Below are 21,180 nucleotides of genomic sequence, written 5' to 3'. Positions count from 1 at the left end.
TTTGAGTAAATTATTTAAGTATTTGAAACGATCGCTTGAAAATTACATCGGCTTTTTCTCGTCATTAAAAAAACCTCTTGTTAAAGCAGAATGTTGAGTCCTTCTGTAGTAACTGATATCATTTATACGATTCAGATGAAAGGAATCACGGGTATGACATCAGCATAATACGTGACAAAGTATATAATTCACAACATCTTGATACGATTTAAGTTATGCACCGTTAGTTTCATAACACTTTCGAAATTTGACGCTCTAAAATCTAACTTGCTTTAGTAATATTCAATGATCCCGAGGCCAGAAACTCAGTCTGATGTGAAAGTTCAAATCAGGCCTCTATACATCGGCATGTGGTCAAAAAATCAACACTAAACGTTCGTATGCTAAGGAAACGTCGTCCTTATAGATCTTCCAGCTGTTTTTTTGTTATTAAAGGTTCCTGCTGACAAGTTCTGCAACTTGTTTTTGGACAGGTCCCTTGAAACAAATTAACAAATCAATCACCTAAATCAGTTACTCAACTGTTGACCTAAATTGCACAGCTTACAAAAAAATTAAAGAGTTATCCGTATGGTGCTTGTTGATTTGACTCGAAGTTTCACGCAAAATTGACCTTACTGTGAGTTTCTCCCTAAGGTAACGTGTGCACTTGAAATGATTAACTTTCTAAGTAGAGATTATTCTTGGAAAATACGAGGGCTATGACCAATGCTTTTTCTGTTTGCTAGAACCAGCAGAAAGAAAATGAAATCTGCAATGGTCATGATGTAAAGGGAAACACCCGAAATATTTTTTGGCTCTCTTAGAAAATTTTAAACACACGTAATATTACGTTTCCCTACACAATCAGGATCAGAAGCAAGTGTTTATCTACTTATAAATATGCTAAAGAAACGTCGTCCTTACAGATGTTCCAGCTTTGTGTTGTTACTAAAGGCTCCTGCTGGCAAGTTCTGCAACTTGTTATTGGACAGGTCCCTTGAAAAATATTAACAGATCAATTACCTAATTTACTTGACTGTGAACCTGAATTGCACAGCTTAAAAAAAAATTTATGACTTGTCTGGAGTGGTGCATGTTTACTTGACTCGGAGCTTGACGTACAAATGAACTTGCTATGGGCTTTGACCAATGCTTTGTCTGTTTATTAGAACCAGAAAAAAAAAACCATTAAATCTGTAATGATTATGATGTAAAGGGAAACACCCGAAATACTTTTTTTTAAACGCATTTGATTTTCCCTACACAATCATGATCAGAAGCAAGTGTTTATCTTCTTATGGACTGATTTCAATGCAGCCCTCAGAGGTAATTCTGTCTCACTTTGTGCATCAGCTTTAAGTGAATTCTTTCCCGCGAATATAGAGATCAGCTCCAAAGCTCATTGGCTTGAACTGGGTCAAACATAAAGGAGCGTTTCACTTGATCTTCAGGGTCAATGTACTGACATGTAGAGACAGGACCTGCGGAGGGTGCAGTGGGGGCATCCACACCCACCAATTCGCTTAATAATGAGTGACGGTTGCAAAGAGAGTTGAAAATAAAACAAAACAAACAGAATCGAACCATAGCAAATAATTGAGCCACAATTACATTTCTAATTCTTAATTAAATTTATTCAATTGGTTTATCTCTTTAGCATTTACACATAACTTAATCATAAATACCATCTGAAAACTTTATTGATATCGATTTTGACAAGACTACGGCCTTGAATACTCTATTTCTTCTAAAAGCTCTAGTCAGTGAAAATCTAATATAACCACAAGGGGCTCTGAAGATTCTGACAGCGGTCATTCTCGCAAATGCAGGTTCACGGGAAGTGTTGCAGCCTACTAACAGGTGACACGTTAGGATTCTCTTACAATTTGACAGCAGTCATTCTCTGCAGTCCTTAGCGCATCTGTAGCGGTCGATTTTAGGCGTTCCTTAATGTTTTAATAGCGAATAACGCTATTTGTTCATACCTAACTTGTCGCCGGATTCAACCCCTTTTTAGTGGTTTAATTTCGATTTTGTTGTCCTCATGTATTCCTGAGAAGGTTTGCAATGGATGTCATTCTTCAGCGGTAATGCAGCAGTTACTGAGGGACACTTCTGCGGTTGTTTTCGGGATTTCTTAGGCGTTTTTTGTGGCGGTTGTCCTGATTGTGATCGTAAAAGCTGTGAACTGTTAACCAGCGTGTTTTTAAACGGTTACCCTCATGAGCGTTCACCAGCGCTTTTGTGGCGGTTGTCCTCAGACCTTCTGTGTTAATGCGCTTGTATTCAACCGTTCCTGAGCGGTTTTTTCACCGTTGCCCTCTAGTGTTCCTCATGCGACAATCTTCCAGCGTACGCAGTTTTTTAGAGGATTTTCGTCAGCGGTGTTCTAGCGGTTATCTTCAAGCGTGGTTTTCCAGCAGTTCTTTTCACGCATTCCTTGGCGTTGTTGGATAACCATCCAACGCTTCTCAGTAGTTTTTTAAAAACATTTATGAGAGATTTATTAGCCGTTGTCTCCAAGAAGTTATCAGAGGCGTTGTACCGGCTATATCCAAGCATTCTTGGTGGTTTTGTAAGAGTTGTTTTCAACCAGTCATCGACAGCTTAGTAGCAGATATCTTCAAGCGGTGATCAGTGGTGTTGCTATTGTGGCAGTTGTCTTTAATAGTTCGTCTGTAGTGGACTGTGCCATATCCATTTCTTGATAACCCGGGCTAAGCTATCATCACCGGTGTTCTGACGAATGCCCTCAAGCATTAGCAGCGTTGCTGTAGCGGTTGTGTTGAAGCGGCGTTTAACCGCGGTCTTGCAGTGAAATCAATGCCTTCAATCCTTCATCAGTGATACTTTGACGGTTTTATCTAATCGTCCATCAGCAGTGAGGTAGCGGTAGAATCGCGTCTCTGGGCTACATGTAGGTTGTACGGATTTGATAAACATTGGCGGTAACATGTAAAGAAGGACTGTTACGTTTGACCACAGCGGCAGCTCACGAACAATCCAGGCTCTTAACTTGTATTCAAATGAGGCAGCTGTCAAAGCCTTGATCATTCTCCAGTCCATTTTTTTCTACCACAGGCACAGTGGTGGCCGTCATTTTGAGATTCACCAGCTGGCTCTTACCAATATACTAATGAGCGCGTCATGCAGATAACTTTGTATAACGCTGATATCTAACATCGACGATTTTCCTTTTAGCTTGGGTATTTTTACACTGCAGTGATCTAACGCCGGTTAACGCTCCTTTACTACGATATCAAATGATGAGTTTGAGAATTTTACTGACGTCGAGATTTCCAGCTAACCCTAAGATTGTTTTTTTTTTACTTATCTAGGCGTGTAACCTTCTAATTTGCTTTATCTAAAAAATTTAGTTTTTTCTATCTTAATTAAAGTCTGAAAACGTCTCAAAAGGCCGGGCCAGTTGAACATAGTCCTGATGAAAGAAAATTTTCCGTGTTTTTGGTTGATGATATCTCTCTATGTCGAAGGTCATTTCGCCAACCAGTGTTTATATAATACGTGGAATCTATTTTAACCGGAAAATTAAGTGCTCTGATACTGATAGTCCGAAATAGATATCCTATGAAAGTTTATTTAGTAAACTCAAAAATTTCATATCGCTTTACGACTATCTTTGCCTGTAGCTCGTTTATATCCAAGAGACCGGTTCACCTTTGGCTGATTAGTTTTGGACCGCTACAGTCAATGCCAAAACATCAAAATTACGTTTCCGGTCTTAGCTATTGTTAGAAAATTCAAGATATTTTTGCTGGGTTGTAGTTGTTGATGTTTGCTGTTGTTTTCACCTACTTTATTAGTTATAATCTCCTCATACTTTCGGCTGTCATTGTGCCACCTCTTAATTCAAACAGGAACCAAATTTAAGGCTTTATATGATGCATACAAAGTACTTACAGCTTTGCTAAGGTTAGCGGAATTTTCTTTGGAATTGACCTCAGCTGTTTTCCTTCACAATTGGCTGCTACTAAACCCTTCATGTTACCTTCAAGGACTTTGCATTGGCACGGTTGAGGGCACACTGACAAATAAAAACAGACTTCAATTAAACTTGTTATTTGAATCATATTTATTTTAATCGTTCACTTTTATTTGAAGATTTTATTAAACGAAAGCTGTTAAATCAAATCGATGATGGTACGTTACAAAGTAAACCATCCGTTTAGCGGCATTCCTTCGCATCATCAGAAACTAAAACGTCACCCACTGAAATGAAAGGCAAATTTCCAATCAGATTTCTAAAATTCTGTTCTACCCTTTGTAACAAAAACTTCCTTTTTAATCACTGGCATGGTCATCACTCGCCATGAATAAAAATTATCTAAAATAATTAAAAATTGGGATTTGTTGGGAATTGAAGGTATTCTTTAATGTTTTTCGTTTGATTTGTCCAAATATAAGAAGAAAAGTAAGGGCAATACGAGGTAAATTTTTCTGTTTTTAATGTTCAGTAGACCGAATATAACCATTCTCAATTTCCTCATGTAACATGTACGTCGCGCAACTAAAATGGCCACCCTGACCGAAAAACGGCCCTTAGCTTCGCAGCCTCTATGGACATTGGTTTTGTTAGGTGCATTTTTTCTCGAACGTAGTTCAAGTAATGGACATGCGTTTGGGTGATTAGTGGGTACCGTTTACTAATCACTTTCTCAGTGAAAATTGACACCAAATGTTTGCATCACTTTTTGACCACTTTTTAGTGTAAACTTGCCTTACTGCTACCTCAGTGATATGATCACCTCGTTATTAGATTTTTACGGGAAGTTTCGGAAAAACAGCCATGCATTTTCGAATTTAAAACCCTCGTAAACAGTGGTCACCTGTTAATACGGCCAACGGCCACCGGCCACCGGCCACCGCCTACATTTTAAAATCCCAAACGGTAAAATCCAGTTTATAACTTCACTCAGTTAATACGGCCTCATGCTAAATTTAGAAAGTAAAACGCTTGGTCAAGGCAATTCTATTAAACTCAGTCGTTTGCTGATCAAGCTGCTGATTTACATGACAAAGTAAGCAACTCTCCTATTTTTAGATAGATAGCTAGATAGTTTGTTAATGAAACACATGGCAGCCCAAGGGCTGAACTACGTATTATAAAGTTATAACCTAGGGATAATAATATGATCACATGATGGTATGATTAAAAACTTTTATAACCTAATAATGTAAGATGAAAATGTATTCTAAGATCCAAATTCTGTTGAAAAAATGTATCGATACACAATTTCATTTAAGATGTGTTCTTAAAACGCTCGGTCTTCCACCCTGGGATTTCAAACCGCCTGTTTCGTCTGAGGGAGTAAGACTGTCTGCAAGAAACAGGCAATAAATTCCATATGCGGTTATTTGATCTGACTTAAACACCGCGCGCGTATTACGAGTGACTTACGAGTATTAACAGGGTTCTACTGTATTTGAGCTCAAAAGAAAGCTGCATTCACGTTGCCTTGAGACTTTGGATAGTTTTTTTATCTATCAATTCTGAACAATTTTGCGAATACCTGGCTTCAGATATTCAATAGTTTGATCAGCACAGTTCTCGATGGGAGTACAGAGAAAATCATTAATTGCAGGCACTGTTATTGTCAACATACTCCTTCACGTGAGATAAAGAGAACAGCTTCACCATATGCATTACCAATTATAGTTGGATAAGTTTCTCAGTGCAGTCAATCGCTAAATATCAATAATTAATGTACTTTAATTTATTATTAAATTCGTTTTCAGTAATTCATTTAAATCAATTGATTATGGACAGAAATCAGAGAAAAGCCAAGAATAAGAAAGTTGTGAGTAATCACATTATTTCAGACCTGGTCGAATTCTTCCCAATGAGGTGAAAGGTCAAGGCATGATTAAATCCAATCATTTCCCTTCAAACTGGTAACAAGACAGCATAACTAGCTTCCAGTACAATTTCAAAGTCTAGGCCACTCCAACTGCTGCTGTGATAGATGCAAGCGGCTGCTACAACTTCGTCGTCTTAAGACTTCTTTCACAAATGTTAAAATGAATTCGAACAACGCTGCACCAGAATGCACTCGTTAAATAATTCGTTTAGAATCAGGGGAGAAGAATGAATTTCCAGAAAGTTAGCAACTTCGACAAGCAAATCTCAGTTCGTTTATAAAAAAGGAGGACCGGCAGTAGATACTAGACGGTTGCTAATCGTTCAGGCCTTGCTCTCAGAGGGTGTCGTGGCCTTCAAGCAGGCCCATGTTAATAGCGTTGTGGCAAGACCGTTCTTTCACCCGTGAGGAAGTTTGAGACCTTGAAGAAGGCGAGCCGATGAAGAACTATGCAAGTTCATATATTGCTCATTCATTCAAATCAAAGACATTAAGTAAAGGTCAATCAAAGCCGATTCCATCAACGCGATATTTAACTAATGATATCACCCATACAACACCACAGAAAAACAGACAGGAGGTTGAAATTGTCATGAGCTTAGAAATAAGAACCAATTAAACCACTGCGCGTAACAGATAAAATGCCATTAAATAAAGAGATAACCGCACAAGGACGCTGATGTGAAGGCTGGGAGAGAGAACTTTTTTTAATCGGAAAAGAAATCAAGTGTCAAAAATGAATACTTTGACAATTTCTATCTCCATCTCTTTCCAACGGACGGATTTTCTCGATAAGCGGAGATTACTTTCGAGAGGTTCGCTCTAAGTGCACAGAATATTATGGCTGATATCGCTTACTATGGAGCATGAACAATTCGCGATCGTAGATTTAATTGCCTTGAAAATTTAAAAACTGGATTCATACAGCTGTTTCTCATTTGCATGTCAGTTTCATTGTCGAAAAACCCTAATTATACCTAATTAAGTTTGATTAAGAAAAGATTTACTTAAAAAGGAGTCTCGTTTAGTTGACGTGGCTTGTGACAAATTTACAAAGTTAAGCGCAGATTTTAATATCTTTATTTTTAATTTTTTCTTTCTCAGGAGTAGCGCTCATTCGAAAACACGAAAAAACAAACGAAAAAACAGAACTTTATTTAAAATTTCATTCACTTTCTCGTTTTGGTGAGAAAATCCCATGCAACATGTTTGCAACAAATTCACTTTCACTTCCGAATTCGTTAATCAAAAACAAGAGTGGAATAGAAATGAAAAAAGCTAATTACCATATTGAACAGAAAAGAAATGTTTTACACTGAAATAAGTTTACGAGCCTAATTTGAACAAATTTTTATTTCACGTGTTGTTCTCTTTTCGTTAATAACACGAATAAACGCCGCTCTAAGCAACCTGTAACCTGCGCAGTAATTAAACGCAAAATGAATCATTTAAAATATTGTAGCAAGTCATTTTTTTTTCGAGATATGAAACTACGCTGCAATTAAACTTGATTTACTTCCTGAATACTATTTGTGAGATTACCCGTACATGAAACTGTGGAAAATTTCACTCTAAACAAAGTTAAAGGCCCCAAAAATTCGGAAGACAAATCGTTAGGTTACCATAAGTACAAACAACAGCTGAGCTCCTCTTAAAGTAAATATGTAATTTGAAACTTACTCTCGACAACAAGACTGATGTTAATCCTCTTCAATTGACCATGGTCGTCCACCTCGCAGCTGTATTTTGTATTTCTTTCTTGTTCAGTCACGTTAACTCGGAGTCGCACATTAGTGCTGTTTTGCACAACAGCGCCATTCCTTCTCCAGACAATACGAGGAGCCGGTCCCCCTTCCGCCGGGCACCACAAAGATGAAGAATGGTTGAGTAGGACAAACTGGGTCCGTACTACACTATTCAGGTTTACAGGAGCTAAAGAAAAATTGAAAATATTGAAGTAATTTTTTTTTTGTCTTTTCACGAGCGTGGGAAGAAGGGATACATAATGACTGGTCCCTTACCTGTTGCATTTAGCGCTTTTCCCTCAAAGTAGGCGCTCCACAGCTCGTATCTATGATGAGGTGAAAATCTTAACCACATGTTATGTCCACTGGATCGCAGGGTAAAATAAGAAGTATCCCATCCACAAAATACACCCAGTAGATTGGCAGACTCATTATAACCATCACGGATCTCAAGATACTCCTCATCAGCACAAGGTGATCCAGGCAACCGATAGGGCTTGTAGATCCGAAATATAATTTCCACATATTGTCCTTTCGCCACTTGAAGGAGCTTAGTTGTACCAAAGTTTTCGATGTTTATCCTGGGGTAAACCTCTGTGATTATTGCAACTATTATAAAGAACATAATTTCATAGAATAATAAGCGAACACACTTTGTACAATGAGTTAACTGATGACTGTCTATCTCGTTTTCAAGCCTCTCATATCGTGTACGTAAACGATAATGTAAAATCTTCATAAACTTTGAGATTAGCTTCATAGAGTTTCCCTGTACTTTTCTAGTGCACCTGTAATATGAGAGGAATCTATTTTTCATAAATCAGTGACCAAGTCAAACTCTTACGTCAGTAGATAACAACCGATTCATTCTGGGCCATTCTGATTATCTATGTGGTAAGTATGGATTTCGCGCATGATCTTCACACAAATACGATGTTCTTGTTCAGAACTGTCTTACATGCCGTGGTAAGGCTTTGATAACTTTCGCCCTCAAAAAAGACTATGCTGCCGGGCCTGCAATGCTCATCAGTAAAATCGTATGATTTGCTTGAAATTTTACCAAGACTTTAAAATTTCGCTCGAAATTACCCTTAGTGGGCGTAAAATCTTCGGCCCTTTGGATCATGCGTATTTTCCACAAATTATAACTAATTTATGAAGAATATAAACTCCTCAAAACTATATATTACAGTATTATTACTTTACCGGTGTTAATTACAAAAGAGGAACCGCTAAAAAGACATTAAGAATATAAAAACAAAACAAAAAAAAAGGAAAAAACACAAATTATCAACGTATACAATTAGAGTCAATGAATTTCACAGATTTTTCCCTCAATTATTCTGCTTTTAGATAATGTTAATGATTTTCCTTTGTTCTACTCATAAGTTTACGTGAACATACCGACAGAATACTCGCCTCAAACATTGCTTATTCGTTGATATTCTGCCGATAGAATTGATCGAAGCCTACCCTCGGCAAATCACGTTCGCGTTTGCCTTGAAATGTGCTATAACCCAAACTATAATTATGTGTCTCATGCTCGTTCGTGAAAGCTACATGTGTCTTTTACAAACAAGCGCAACTAACTTACCCAAAACAACAGTGAAAGTCCACATGGTGTTGATATACATCTTTCCTGGAAAAAGAAAACAAATGAGTATTAAAATTCAAAGCTACCTTAACTGTGGGACTCTCCTCGGCACCTTAACTGTAGGACTCTCCTCGGTACCTTAACTGTAGGACTCTCCTCGGTACCTTAACTGTAGGACTCTCCTCGGCACCTTAACTGTAGGACTCTCCTCGGTACCTTAACTGTAGGACTCTCCTCGGCACCTTAACTGTAGGACTCTCCTCGGCACCTTAACTGTAGGACTCTCCTCGGTACCTTAACTGTAGGACTCTCCTCGGCACCTTAACTGTAGGACTCTCCTCGGTACCTTAACTGTAGGACTCTCCTCGGTACCTTAACTGTAGGACTCTCCTCGGTACCTTAACTGTAGGACTCTCCCCGGCACCTTAACTGTAGGACTCTCCTCGGCACCTTAACTGTAGGACTCTCCCCGGCACCTTCACTGTAGGACTCTCCTCGGCACCTTAACTGTAGGACTCTCCTCGGCACCTTAACTATAGGACTCTCCTCGGTACCTTAACTGTAGGACTCTCCTCGGCACCTTAACTGTAGGACTCTCCTCGGTACCTTAACTGTAGGACTCTCCTCGGTACCTTAACTGTAGGACTCTCCTCGGTACCTTAACTGTAGGACTCTCCTCGGTACCTTAACTGTAGGACTCTCCTCGGTACCTTAACTGTAGGACTCTCCTCGGTACCTTAACTGTGGGACTCTCCTCGGTACCTTAACTGTAGGACTCTCCTCGGTACCTTAACTGTAGGACTCTCCTCGGTACCTTAACTGTAGGACTCTCCTCGGCACCTTAACTGTAGGACTCTCCTCGGCACCTTAACTGTAGGACTCTCCTCGGCACCTTAGTACATATATACGTTATATATGTTGCGGTTCAGTGTCACCTTCGCTTCAATCTTACTTTCTTCGTCTCGTAATTGAAGCAGGACATTTATGCCTTAACGACAAAGCGTTCCTTTGGTCACTATGGCTATAAATATGCCGAGAATGTTCGCGCTATTCTACCCATCGGAGCACCCAAACACCCTTCGCCAAACTTTTGAATGAATCAGCGAACTAATTTCTAACTTATACTATTTCAGCCGCTTACATCACATGTTCAAAATGACACTGTGTAGGTTAGTTGATACTCCTGTAATAAAAATTGTTCGCTTAAAATTTATACTTCTGTTTCTAAACATTTCTTGTAATTAAAGGCTTCTAGCAACATCCGGCACATTTTCGTGGACTACTATTTTACTATCGTTTTGATACTCTCTGTGATAGAAGAAAACGCGTTCAGTCACATCTATCTCAATTCTAGAAGTCTAGGTAGCATTCTTTGTAATTAAGTTGCGTTGAATGCTGAGTAATAATTTAAACACGAAAATTGCAAACTCGTCGTCGTCACAACTTTACATAGAGGTCAGTTGCTCAGACGACGACGCATAACGTTTCGCTCTTCTATCATAGTTTTTTTTTCCCTCTTATTTTTCTTCGGCGGTGCAGCATAATCTCTACTTGAATCGTTTTCAGTAACAGAGTTATAACACAAAAAACTGCAAGATTACCTGAGCGGGGATTGTTCCTTTCTCCGCTGAAGTGTTTTTATGCCACAGTCGCTTTTACTAACACAACAAATATTTTATCCGCGTACGTATACATCAATAAAACCTTAACAGATGTTTGAAGCTGGTAGGGTTATACGTAAGCTACTAGCGGAGGGGCTCGACACATATCTATCTTACATAGCTCCTGAAAAGGAGTTTTTCAGCGCGTTCAATCAAGATGAACTGAAAAAAGAAGAGAAAAACAGAGCTCGCGCCAGTTGCGGCAAAATAATTGCGTGAGTAATTTTCCGAGGGGAATATCTACCATAAAATGAAGTCAGCCTCTAGCCTCTCTAGTTATATTACCTTTCTTGTACGAGTTTTCAGAAGTGTCTTCAGCTTTTATAATTAGGATTCTAAATGCCTTACTTTTACTTTGGAAAGGAATTTTTAACACACGCCGATACTTCATCCTCCTCTGTACATGGAAAATGACATACCTTCGACTTCATAAACAGAAAATCGATTGTAAGATTTAATGTCTAAAGTTAAGTGCATTTGCTGAAAATTGTTATAAGGGTAACATATCTTAATCTGTATTAAAGAAAATAAGCACCTAAGCACCATTTGTTTTTGATTAGCTGGATTACCTTGTTGGTACTTATTTTCGGGGATCTTCAACCTCGTTCCCAGGGCCTTTTTCCTTTGTTGGGGGTGGGGCAAGACGAGGTTGGGGATCTTTAATTTTGCGTTTTTTCGCGACTGTAAATAAATCACTCAAGTAAAGACCGCGCATGAAAAAACCGTCGCAGAATATAAACAAGCGAAATTTAATCCCCTGTGGAGAATTGAAATCGCAGACAAAAAAAATTATCAAAATTTGAAATAAACAGCATGTACAGGATATGTGTCAACAAATACACAAATTATTAACTGTTCTTAGCTGGTAACTTCCATTTTCTATCTTCTGTTGTCAAGTGAGGTTAATTTGCAAAGATTTGGCTTAAGGAACAGAGAATCCAGTAATCATCTTTGTTAAATGTTAAGACATTTTGCAAAATGAAATGATTTGGAACTACTTTAGTTGCGAAATTTAATACCTTTTTTATATTTTCCTATTGAAAAAGCCTTTATAAAACCCCGCGAAGTGTTCTTTTGCCAAAATCGCGAAATTAAGTACCCGAGAAATTGTAAAGAAGAGGACTCGTGAAATCAAGTAAGATGAAGATCATTGGGGATATTCTAAATGTTTCTTTTTACCCGAAGATTGTGGTAGACCATAAACTGAAGATATCACTGAAATGTTGTATTTTACTTTCTCTCCAACCGAAGAACCTAACGCAAAACATATTATCGTTCGCCTAACGTTTTCATGATTGATCAGCTTACGGGACGTTTCATATGGAAATCAGGCTTGTTGAGGAGTTTAAGTAATTGAACATGGACCCATAGCTTACGTATGCACACACGTGTGTGTTTAATCAAGTGAACGCAAGGGAACTGAATGAGGAATTTTAGGAGGAAATGGTTGTCTCAGCTGGGGTTGTCCTGGTTTAAGTGGCATCAAGGCTTTCAGTGTAGTTCTGTACCTCTTATAGAGTAGAAATATTGGTAAACTGTGAATCTTTCCCAGAATTGTACAGTGCCATCTTCAATGGCTGGGGCGGTTACACGGATGGCTCGGGTGGTTCAGTCCAACCCCCTAAATTTTCCCTCAAAATGCTGGAAATCATGTTTCTGAAGACCTAATTTTCAAAATCTCCCGGGAGAGCATGCCCTCGGACAATTCTCCGAACCCCCCTTGACTTAATCCTGGATCCGCCACTAAATGGGAGACCATCTCAGTCATGAAAGAACAGATATACTACAAAGTCACAACTGAAGAAAGCCAGAGAAGCTCTGTCATAAGCATAAGTAACCTAGACTTGTAAATTATAATCGGAACTCTTGGAGCAGAACCAAATTGTTTAACAGACATCAATATATTTAAAAAGCCCACACAGATGTTTGAAGCTGGTATTTGATTTGTGCGCAAACAACTGATAAACATAAAGTCTGTTTTATTTTTAATTCATTTGAGGGAGCTTTTACATCCAAAGCGTCTTTTTCTTTTATCGACAGGCACAAGTAGCCTTAAAAAATTTAACCGGTAAGCTGAATATGTAACTGTTTCGAAGAAGATAAACTAAGTTAAAGGTCAACCCGTTTTAGTTGCTAGCCACAAGAATGCTTATTTCCACCCAGCATAATCCTAAAAATTAATCTACCTCTTAGATATATTATTTTTGGTTCTTGAAAGTTTTAACATTTTTCACGGTAAGACATTTCGCAGTTCAGTTTGCTACCAATGCAAATACTCCTAATTTATAAGTGCTATCAAGAGGCCTTTATCTCTGGAATTAATATTCAAAACTGTAGTAAACTGAATAGTCAATCATACTTTTACTTCCACATGTTTTGTGAGTATTTGAATAACAAAGGATTTTGCGATCATAATTAAATATTTGGGAAAAACTTGTCAAAAATGTCAATGGAACATTTCATTTTTCTCAGTATTCATTTACAAATTCTTTGTAAACACAGCTCAATGGTTTATTTCTTTCCAATTTCTCAGACTTCAAAAAAAAAAGAGCTCAAGACGTTTTTCCTGTGCAATAAGCAATTAATTCTCATACAGTAGATAATACGTAGCCAGCAAAACTGGCGTTTTGTTTTACGTTTTCAGGCGAAAAGAGACAATCGCGAGGCGGGCACGAAGTGCGAGTCGTCACGCGTGAGGGGAGGAGCGCGAAAAAATTATTGCCTGTGCTCACGGTATTATTCAAGCTCTTACGCCCCCAGACACACCTCCGATCACCAACCAATACCAGTGCTCAAAAAAATGGGGGATGGCCTTTTTTGCAGACCGCACCTGGGGCCAAAATGAGAACGACCACCGGTGAGATCGTCCCACGGTTCAACAAGGACTGAGATGTAGGATATGGATGACAAATCATAGTAAAACTGCCACGAAGACATATGCCACCCACTCAACATAAGGAAAATACTTGTAGATTCTACTCTATATTCGCTCGAAAAAGATTGGTACGAGTGTGGTCGCGGTGTACCGTGGAAAACTCTTGCATAACAAATGTTTGGCATGTTAAGGAAAAATGTGGTATCACATAACTAAGGTCTACCAAGGCAGCCCTACTAATCACGTGGGCATTTATTAAGTAACAAATAATATCCTTACCATGAGACAGTTGTAATCCCCTAATTTGATTTTAAGCTCAAGTATTGCTATCAACATCAGTCAGCGAACTTGTACGATCTTCTATACTTTTGACGTAGGCTATATGTCGCTAGTCTGCGTGTGGTAAGATTTACCAGATGGTTGTCTAGCGTTTAAGGTAAATAATCTCCGAAAAGTGGTTGGCTGAGGTGGAACCTCACTATGTAAGCTCCTGCAACTCAACGCCAGTTTTTCCTTACAGGAACCGAGTTTTTGCGTCGTGAATTATGCAACTTCGGACCTATTTTCCATGTTTGGTGACGTGCTCTGCAGAGAAACGCACTCGACATAATAAGCTGATAGAAATGCATCTTGTTGTATTGTTTTCAGATACTGAATGTGTTTGCTCGAGGAAAATAAATTCGACAATGAAAAACTGCGATAAAATATTATAAAGCATGACACGACGTTTCGACGTTTCCAGAACGTCATTATCAAGTAAACTAAAATAATAAAATCGAGTACATATATAATGAAGCGGTGAATAAATCACAAAACGTTAAAAGTTAAACAAAGAGTTTAGCCCTAATGGAATCGCTCTGGGTGTTTAAATTGGGCCTTATTGTTCTTATGTACAACATTTCATAAACAAGACAATCCCATTTCGTGCCGCATTTTTTAAGCATTCTAAACTGGCTCTCATTGAGTAAGTCAATGAGACTTAATTGAGTAAGTCAATGAGGCTTGCAATAATGCCTGGACTCGATGTAGCTGTAAGTTTCCTCAATGTACTCAATGGACTCCACCCTAGTATTCATTTCACTATGGAACTTTCCAACAACGATTCGATTCCTTTTATTGGAATGTCGATAACAAAGAACGGCAACAAGCTGGAGACTCAGGTCTATCGTAAACCTACGAACACGGGCCTTTTACTTCACTTTCAAAGTCACACCGATTTGCGCTACAAGAAGTGTCTTATCAAAACAATGGTTCATCGTGCAAAGGAATTGTCCTCTACGCATCAAGCATTCGTCGATGAGTGTAGGCATCTAAAATCTATGTTTCATCGCCTTGGTTAACCTAGTTCTTTGGTGAACTTTATTATCGACAAATGTGATTATTCCTCTACACCAGATACTAAGACAAAATCTGTTGAAACTTTAAGAGTCAGTATTCCTTTCAAAGATCAAATCTCAGTAAATATTGCCAAAAGACAAATGCGCGATCTCAGTTCAAAAATTGGCATCGATGTACAACCAGTCTACACCAGTAAGAAACTTGAGCAGGACCTAAAGCTTAAAGAAATCAAGCCACGCATCTTAAATCAGCATAGTGTTGTTTACTGTTTTGAATGTGATTTGTGTGATTCAAATTACGTCGGATATACGACGCGCCATCTGTTTCAACGCATTGCTGATCATCGATACTCTGCCATTGGTCGCCACCTGAGAGATGCCCATGGGAACATTGACTTACTCAATGAGAGCCAGTTTAGAATGCTTAAAAAATGCGGCACGAAATGGGATTGTCTTGTTTATGAAATGTTGTACATAAGAACAATAAGGCCCAATTTAAACACCCAGAGCGATTCCATTAGGGCTAAACTCTTTGTTTAACTTTTAACGTTTTGTGATTTATTCACCGCTTCATTATATATGTACTCGATTTTATTATTTTAGTTTACTTGATGATGACGTTCTGGAAACGTCGAAACGTCGTGTCATGCTTTATAATATTTTATCGCAGTTTTTCATTGTCAAATGTTTTACCAAATCTTTGCTTATTCGAAAATAAATTCCGAGGAAAATATATTCCGAGCGATGCAATGATCACCCTTGACTTTTTTCGGCCGGAAAATTAGAGAAGGGACTGCCGAGTAAACATTTCTATGAACTACTGCTGCCCAACTAACCGCGGAATATGCAAGGTCTTCTTCCCAAGAATAGATGTTCTTGATTGGCTGCATTGCTATTGCAGGACCAAATATTACATACAAGTGATGATTTAAGGATGTGATTTGAATCCAATAATAATAATAATAATAACAAAGGCCTTTATTAAGCACTCTAACCAACAAAACGTGTTTAGTTACAATGCCCTTAAGCAAATATAAAACTAATTAACTAACTAGATAACTAACTAACAAGGGAACAAACATCTATTAACAAAAGTCCTCTTGAAACGTTCAGTTCTCAGTACAAGCGGGAGAATATAATTATGGCGCCTCTTACGTAGCGTAACTATTGGTCGCCCTGGTGGCAAAAGGTCATCTAAAGCTGTTGTAAATCGCTGTCGGTGATCTTGGCCCACATCTCCTTATCTTTTAGAGTAATGATATTTTCAATAGAAATCTCTTTACAATAACCAAGCTTAAATCGGCTGAGGCAGATTTCTTAGCTGAAATTCCGTTAAAAAGGCTGAGAAACTGGATAAGAGTTGAAACTTAGCACGCACTGCGCACCTGTAACACTATCCCATCTACCTTCCTCTGACCCATTCTCATCCTGGTTTTTCATATTCAGATGTTTTTCTCTTCCTTATTTCGCGAAAAGGATTGCTTGGTTTCGGTTGTTCATTTGATTTCAAAGGTTATTAAACTTTCACTGGGATGAAATGACTTCTTGACAATTATATCTTAATGTATGATGTAGCATCACAGCCCCCGGTTAGCTCAATGGATAGAGCGCTGGACTGATGTGCGGAAGGTCAAGGGTGCGAGCCCCGGCCGGACCAACACACAAGGTCTGAAAATAATTGAGAAGAATATGCTGCCTTTCTATATCAAGAAATGGTTTAGATATTCTAGTCTTCTCGGATAGGGACGAATAAATGGAGGTCCCGTCTCCTGCAGGGTTAGGAGTAGGAGACGTTAATTTCCCACGCACGAGATTACTTTGTGATGGATGTCCTCCCCTGGGGTGGGATGGGTGGGTTGTTGTCTTGCGTTTCATACATGAGCCTCTGGCTGGGGCAATATGGGTAACCATGCCCCACGTTAAGACATTAAACTTTGATTACTATTACTATTAATGTGCTGACATTATTACGTATGTACCGTAATCAGAGCCGTTGAAGCCGAAATGATTCCGCAGATATTAATAGACCATATGTTCTTTTAAAATCAGTTAAGTGATAATGTTAACGATTGCAGTTTTTTTATTTTCCTCTCTTGTGCGCGCCTCGAATAGCCCTAGCTACTTGCGGGCCCAAGCATTGTAATTTTCCGTATTAAGCTTAAATAAAATTTGTTGTTGTTGTTGTTGTAGTTTGACTGATTCAGAAAGACAGAGATTTAGAACGTCAAAAACACAGACTCAAAGGCAGACTCACTCGATATATTTATACGTGTCTCCTCTATAACAAAAACCACCACAACTCGCCAATTTACAATTCAAATTGTATTTTTAGCTGCGCAGGAAAAATGTCTGCCAGAGAGGGCTTCAAATTGTTTTTCTTCCATCCATGACGACCTAGCTGATCACGCGGTACGCTCCACCTTTGGCTTCTTCATTTACTGAAAGGCGACGTCATCAGCCTCCGTGTGATGGAACGAGGCGTCTTCCACAGAAAGCAAAAAGCTGGAACGTCTTAATAGCTACTTTAAATAACTTTTTCAGAAGATTCTCCCTTCAATAGACATTATGGAGAAATATGGCATGTTACCCTTCCACGGGCCGCCTCAGCTGCTCTTAAGGTTTTCAAAACAGCTTGCATTCATTTTACGAGCATTGAGTCCGGCTGTAGGGGAAAAGAAAGACGTAAATACATTATAAGATAAAACAAAACAACAACAACAACAACAACAAAAAAAGTTAAATATATAAAGTAACCTTCCCAGCATGAAAACGAATAGAAACGATGTGATGAAATCCATTTTACACAAACGCTCCAGCCGGACCAACACTCAAGGTCTTAAAATAACTGAGGAGAATGTGCTAGCTACCTTTCTATAATATCAGGAAATGGATAGACATTCTAGTCTTCTCGGATAAGGACGAATAAACCGTAGGTCCTGTCTCCTGCATTTATTAATTAGTTAGTTTGGTTAGGCAGGGGACGTTAAAGAACCCACTCACGAGATTACTGTGATGTGGTATCGCCTGTTTACTGAGAATTTGGGGTTAGGTGTCAAATGGGACGAAAGCTCTGTTCCTTTCTCTTTCCATTCCCGTGGCGAATAAATGAATTAAAATTAAAATTAAAAATCAGATAAGTAAAAATAACATGGCCTTGGTGTAAAATTAAAAGAAACCACACAAACTACATGTCACTCACAAAACTGTAAACTTTTCAAGAGTCCCCAGGGCTGTGGGTGAATCTGAAGTGATTATTTAAGAAGCCTGACTGTCAATGAAACCTTTACAATCCAGCATTAATATTTATGATATTCTCCACACTGTTCTCTCTACATTTCCTATGAAACTGACAAGGAGAATTTGTTTGTCAATCAAGAGTTTGTTGGATTGGTGATTAGAATTTCCTTGATTCTCATTGGACCTTTACTTTTGATTTCAGGGTGATACTGTGAGGAGAAATTAGAACCCAGTCCCCCTCAGGGGTTTCTTTGATATTAATTATGCCCATTATGTAATTTGGAATAATAAAGAGATAAGAATTGATAACAAATCTATCTTCTATAAAAATGTGCAGACTGTGTAATTATTTATTTAAATGATCTATTGTTTAGTTTGGATGATATAATTATGCCCTTGAAAACATAAAGAATACAGGGCTTGACTCCAATTTTTTGACATGGTCTGCCTTACAATTGTCTGTGCCTAAGGACAAGTTATCCTCTTTTCCACTGGTGGAATTTGATCCTATGACATTCACATACAATAATGTCGAATTCTACATGTACTCAGCTGAGTCAAAACAGCTCTATTCACTGACGATTATTGATAAAGCCAAATATCCAGGGAATAGATTAAAAACGCTGTCAGCTGATTTGGAACTTTCAGACCCATTGCATGAGGTATTCTTGATCTCCTACGCGGCAGGTGAAACTTATGTCTGGTCTTTTCAGTATAAATAATTATAATAACATTTTATTTACAAATACCAAATTATTTAAAATTGGGTTAATTGAGTCAAAGGTGTGTTCCTTCTGCGCAATTTTCAAAGAAGATTTATACCATCTCTTTTATCATAAAAGAGATGGTATAAGTCTTCTAAGTCTGTGGTATAAGTCTTCTCTGGCATCTTTTCTGCATAATCATCACTTTCTTCCGCATAATATTGCCAAACATTTCCACATGATTTTCTATTTTTTTCTGTACCCTATCAGATGGTCTGTTTATTACTGCTCAGTATGCATGAGCCTTTTAGAACAGGTTTACAATTGGTGCTCTAATTCTCCGAGTCAAAATCTGAACTTATCTCTAACACAAATTATAATTGGCATTTTAAATAGAAATAACCTACTAAATTATCTGATAATGCTTGCCTGGTAAACTGTGTATATGGGAGTGTAGAAGAAATAAGTCACTTCCAAAGTTTAATTTGTTTCTACGCAAAGTAGAAGCCAAGAAGGAGAGTGAAAGATGTATTACCTTAAGATATAAGAAGCTTCAAGATTTTAGGAAATGATAGGAACCATTATTATGAAAATTCTTGTTGTGATACTGTGTGGAGGAAATATGCATGTGGATGGTCCTTAAAAAATCTGCATTGTCTATTTTTATTATCAACTAACTCATGCTTCAAAATCTAATTGAAGTATCTGCACTGTGTCTGTGATATGTTGTGCTGTCTACCTCTCTAGTATATAATTATTATATTATAAGTTACAGTATTAACTGTAATAGGGATAGCATTGTGAGTAAAGTAAATAATAATCATAATGAAAAAAATAAACTTTAATTACAGCAGCTACAAATATGTGGCCAACTTAGTAAGGAATTAAATGTAACAAGTATTCAGCACCATCACCTCAATATCACATCCCAGGACAGTATCAACAAACTCTGTACTTATGTCCAGAAGACATTTGGGGGATTGGACATACTGATAAACAATTCTGGTGTTTTGCTTATGGTGGGAACTTGATATGTTGTAGGGTATAGGCATTAGCCAATGTTTACTAGTTTTTCGAGACATTTCATTTATGATCAATAACCTCCATTTGGTGCAAAAATGTGTGCAGGTGTTTGTCTGTAGAATTCATCTGATTAGTCAGGAACAAATGTTTTCCAAGAGTGAAGCTCAAGAAAAAGGTGTGAGCTTGTAATAATATCAGTATGCCCTATTATCTTCAATAGGCCTTTTGCAGCTAAGCTGTCACGTGACCTACTTTTCATGAAATTATGGGCTATAACTTAGCCGAATTCAGAAAAGGAAAAAGGCATTTCGAAAATAACAAAATTGCCAAGTTTGAGGCCTCCATTATTCAAAAATGAGATTTGATGACACTCTGAATTTTATAATAAATAAGAAGGTTTATATGGAAAAAGTTGCTGGAGAGCAAGGCCTTGCTCTCCAGCAACATTTTCCATACAAATCCTCTAAATTTTCCGAAAGTTCAAACTGCTGTAAAACAGTGCTCTGTAATTCCCGGTGCCCAAACTTGGTCGTTTTGGTATTTTTGATATGCTTTTTCCATCTCTAGTATTCTTCAAGTTGTATCCCATAATATATATCTAATATTGATCACGTGACCCCAGCTGTAAAAGGCCTATTACATTTCAAACATAGGCTTTTCTCAAATCAAATGTTAGGTTTGAAAATTTAATAACATAAACTGAGAAAAATCACCAGTGCGCCCCAGTTTTAGTTGGGGCACACTCAGTCATATGATGCATTAAGACCAACAGCATTTCAGTGAAGCTACTTTATAAATTATAATGAATAAATTGTATAATTTCCACTGATATACTTAAATGAGGAAGAAGAGAAGGAAAATAAATAATGAGAAAATATGAAAAAAAATTGTTTTGCATTGATAAATTGAATTCATTTCAATACATTTGGAACAGAATTAAATTAAAAACTAACAACCTGAATAAAATTGGAACATATTAACTTAAAGAAGTTCAGACTTTCTCCTTGAAGCCCATCCTTTCTCTTAATGATTACAAATTTTGAGGTCTAATTCACAGCAGTACTGTTTCCAGCTTTGTTATTATTTAAACAACAAAGGCTTGAGGAGGGCTTTAATATCCAGGGGGTCTTGGGGCTTAAATAA

At 37.9% G+C, this 21,180-nt stretch overlaps 2 protein-coding genes across 4 annotated transcripts in view; both read right to left on the bottom strand.

The window, feature by feature from the left end:
* LOC148742615 (uncharacterized) overlaps window positions 1-21,180 on the bottom strand; it is a 224,173-nt gene that overhangs the window by 181,325 nt on the left and 21,668 nt on the right. The window contains exon 5 of one of the 3 annotated variants that reach the window (XM_088757810.1): window positions 16,031-17,735. The exons of the other annotated variants lie outside the window; for them this stretch is intronic. Coding sequence (XP_088613936.1) covers window positions 17,717-17,735 — 19 coding nt within the window. The 3' untranslated portion in view covers window positions 16,031-17,716. Of the gene's footprint in view, window positions 1-16,030; window positions 17,736-21,180 lie in introns of those variants that run through there. 3 annotated transcript variants of the gene reach the window in all.
* Window positions 384-9,311, bottom strand: LOC148742617 (uncharacterized). The gene is made up of 6 exons (XM_088738152.1): window positions 9,201-9,311; window positions 7,883-8,215; window positions 7,542-7,793; window positions 3,904-4,027; window positions 907-978; window positions 384-477 (listed from the first exon to the last, which is right to left on the bottom strand). The coding sequence occupies exons 1-6, from the start codon at window positions 9,238-9,240 to the stop codon at window positions 384-386; spliced, it is 915 nt and encodes a 304-aa protein (XP_088594278.1). The 5' UTR covers window positions 9,241-9,311.

This window comes from Stylophora pistillata, chromosome 1 (genome assembly GCF_964205215.1).
Source record: "Stylophora pistillata chromosome 1, jaStyPist1.2, whole genome shotgun sequence".
Lineage (NCBI taxonomy): Eukaryota > Metazoa > Cnidaria > Anthozoa > Scleractinia > Pocilloporidae > Stylophora > Stylophora pistillata.
Note: the sequence above shows the minus strand (reverse complement) of the source record. Positions and strands in the feature narration are given on the sequence as shown.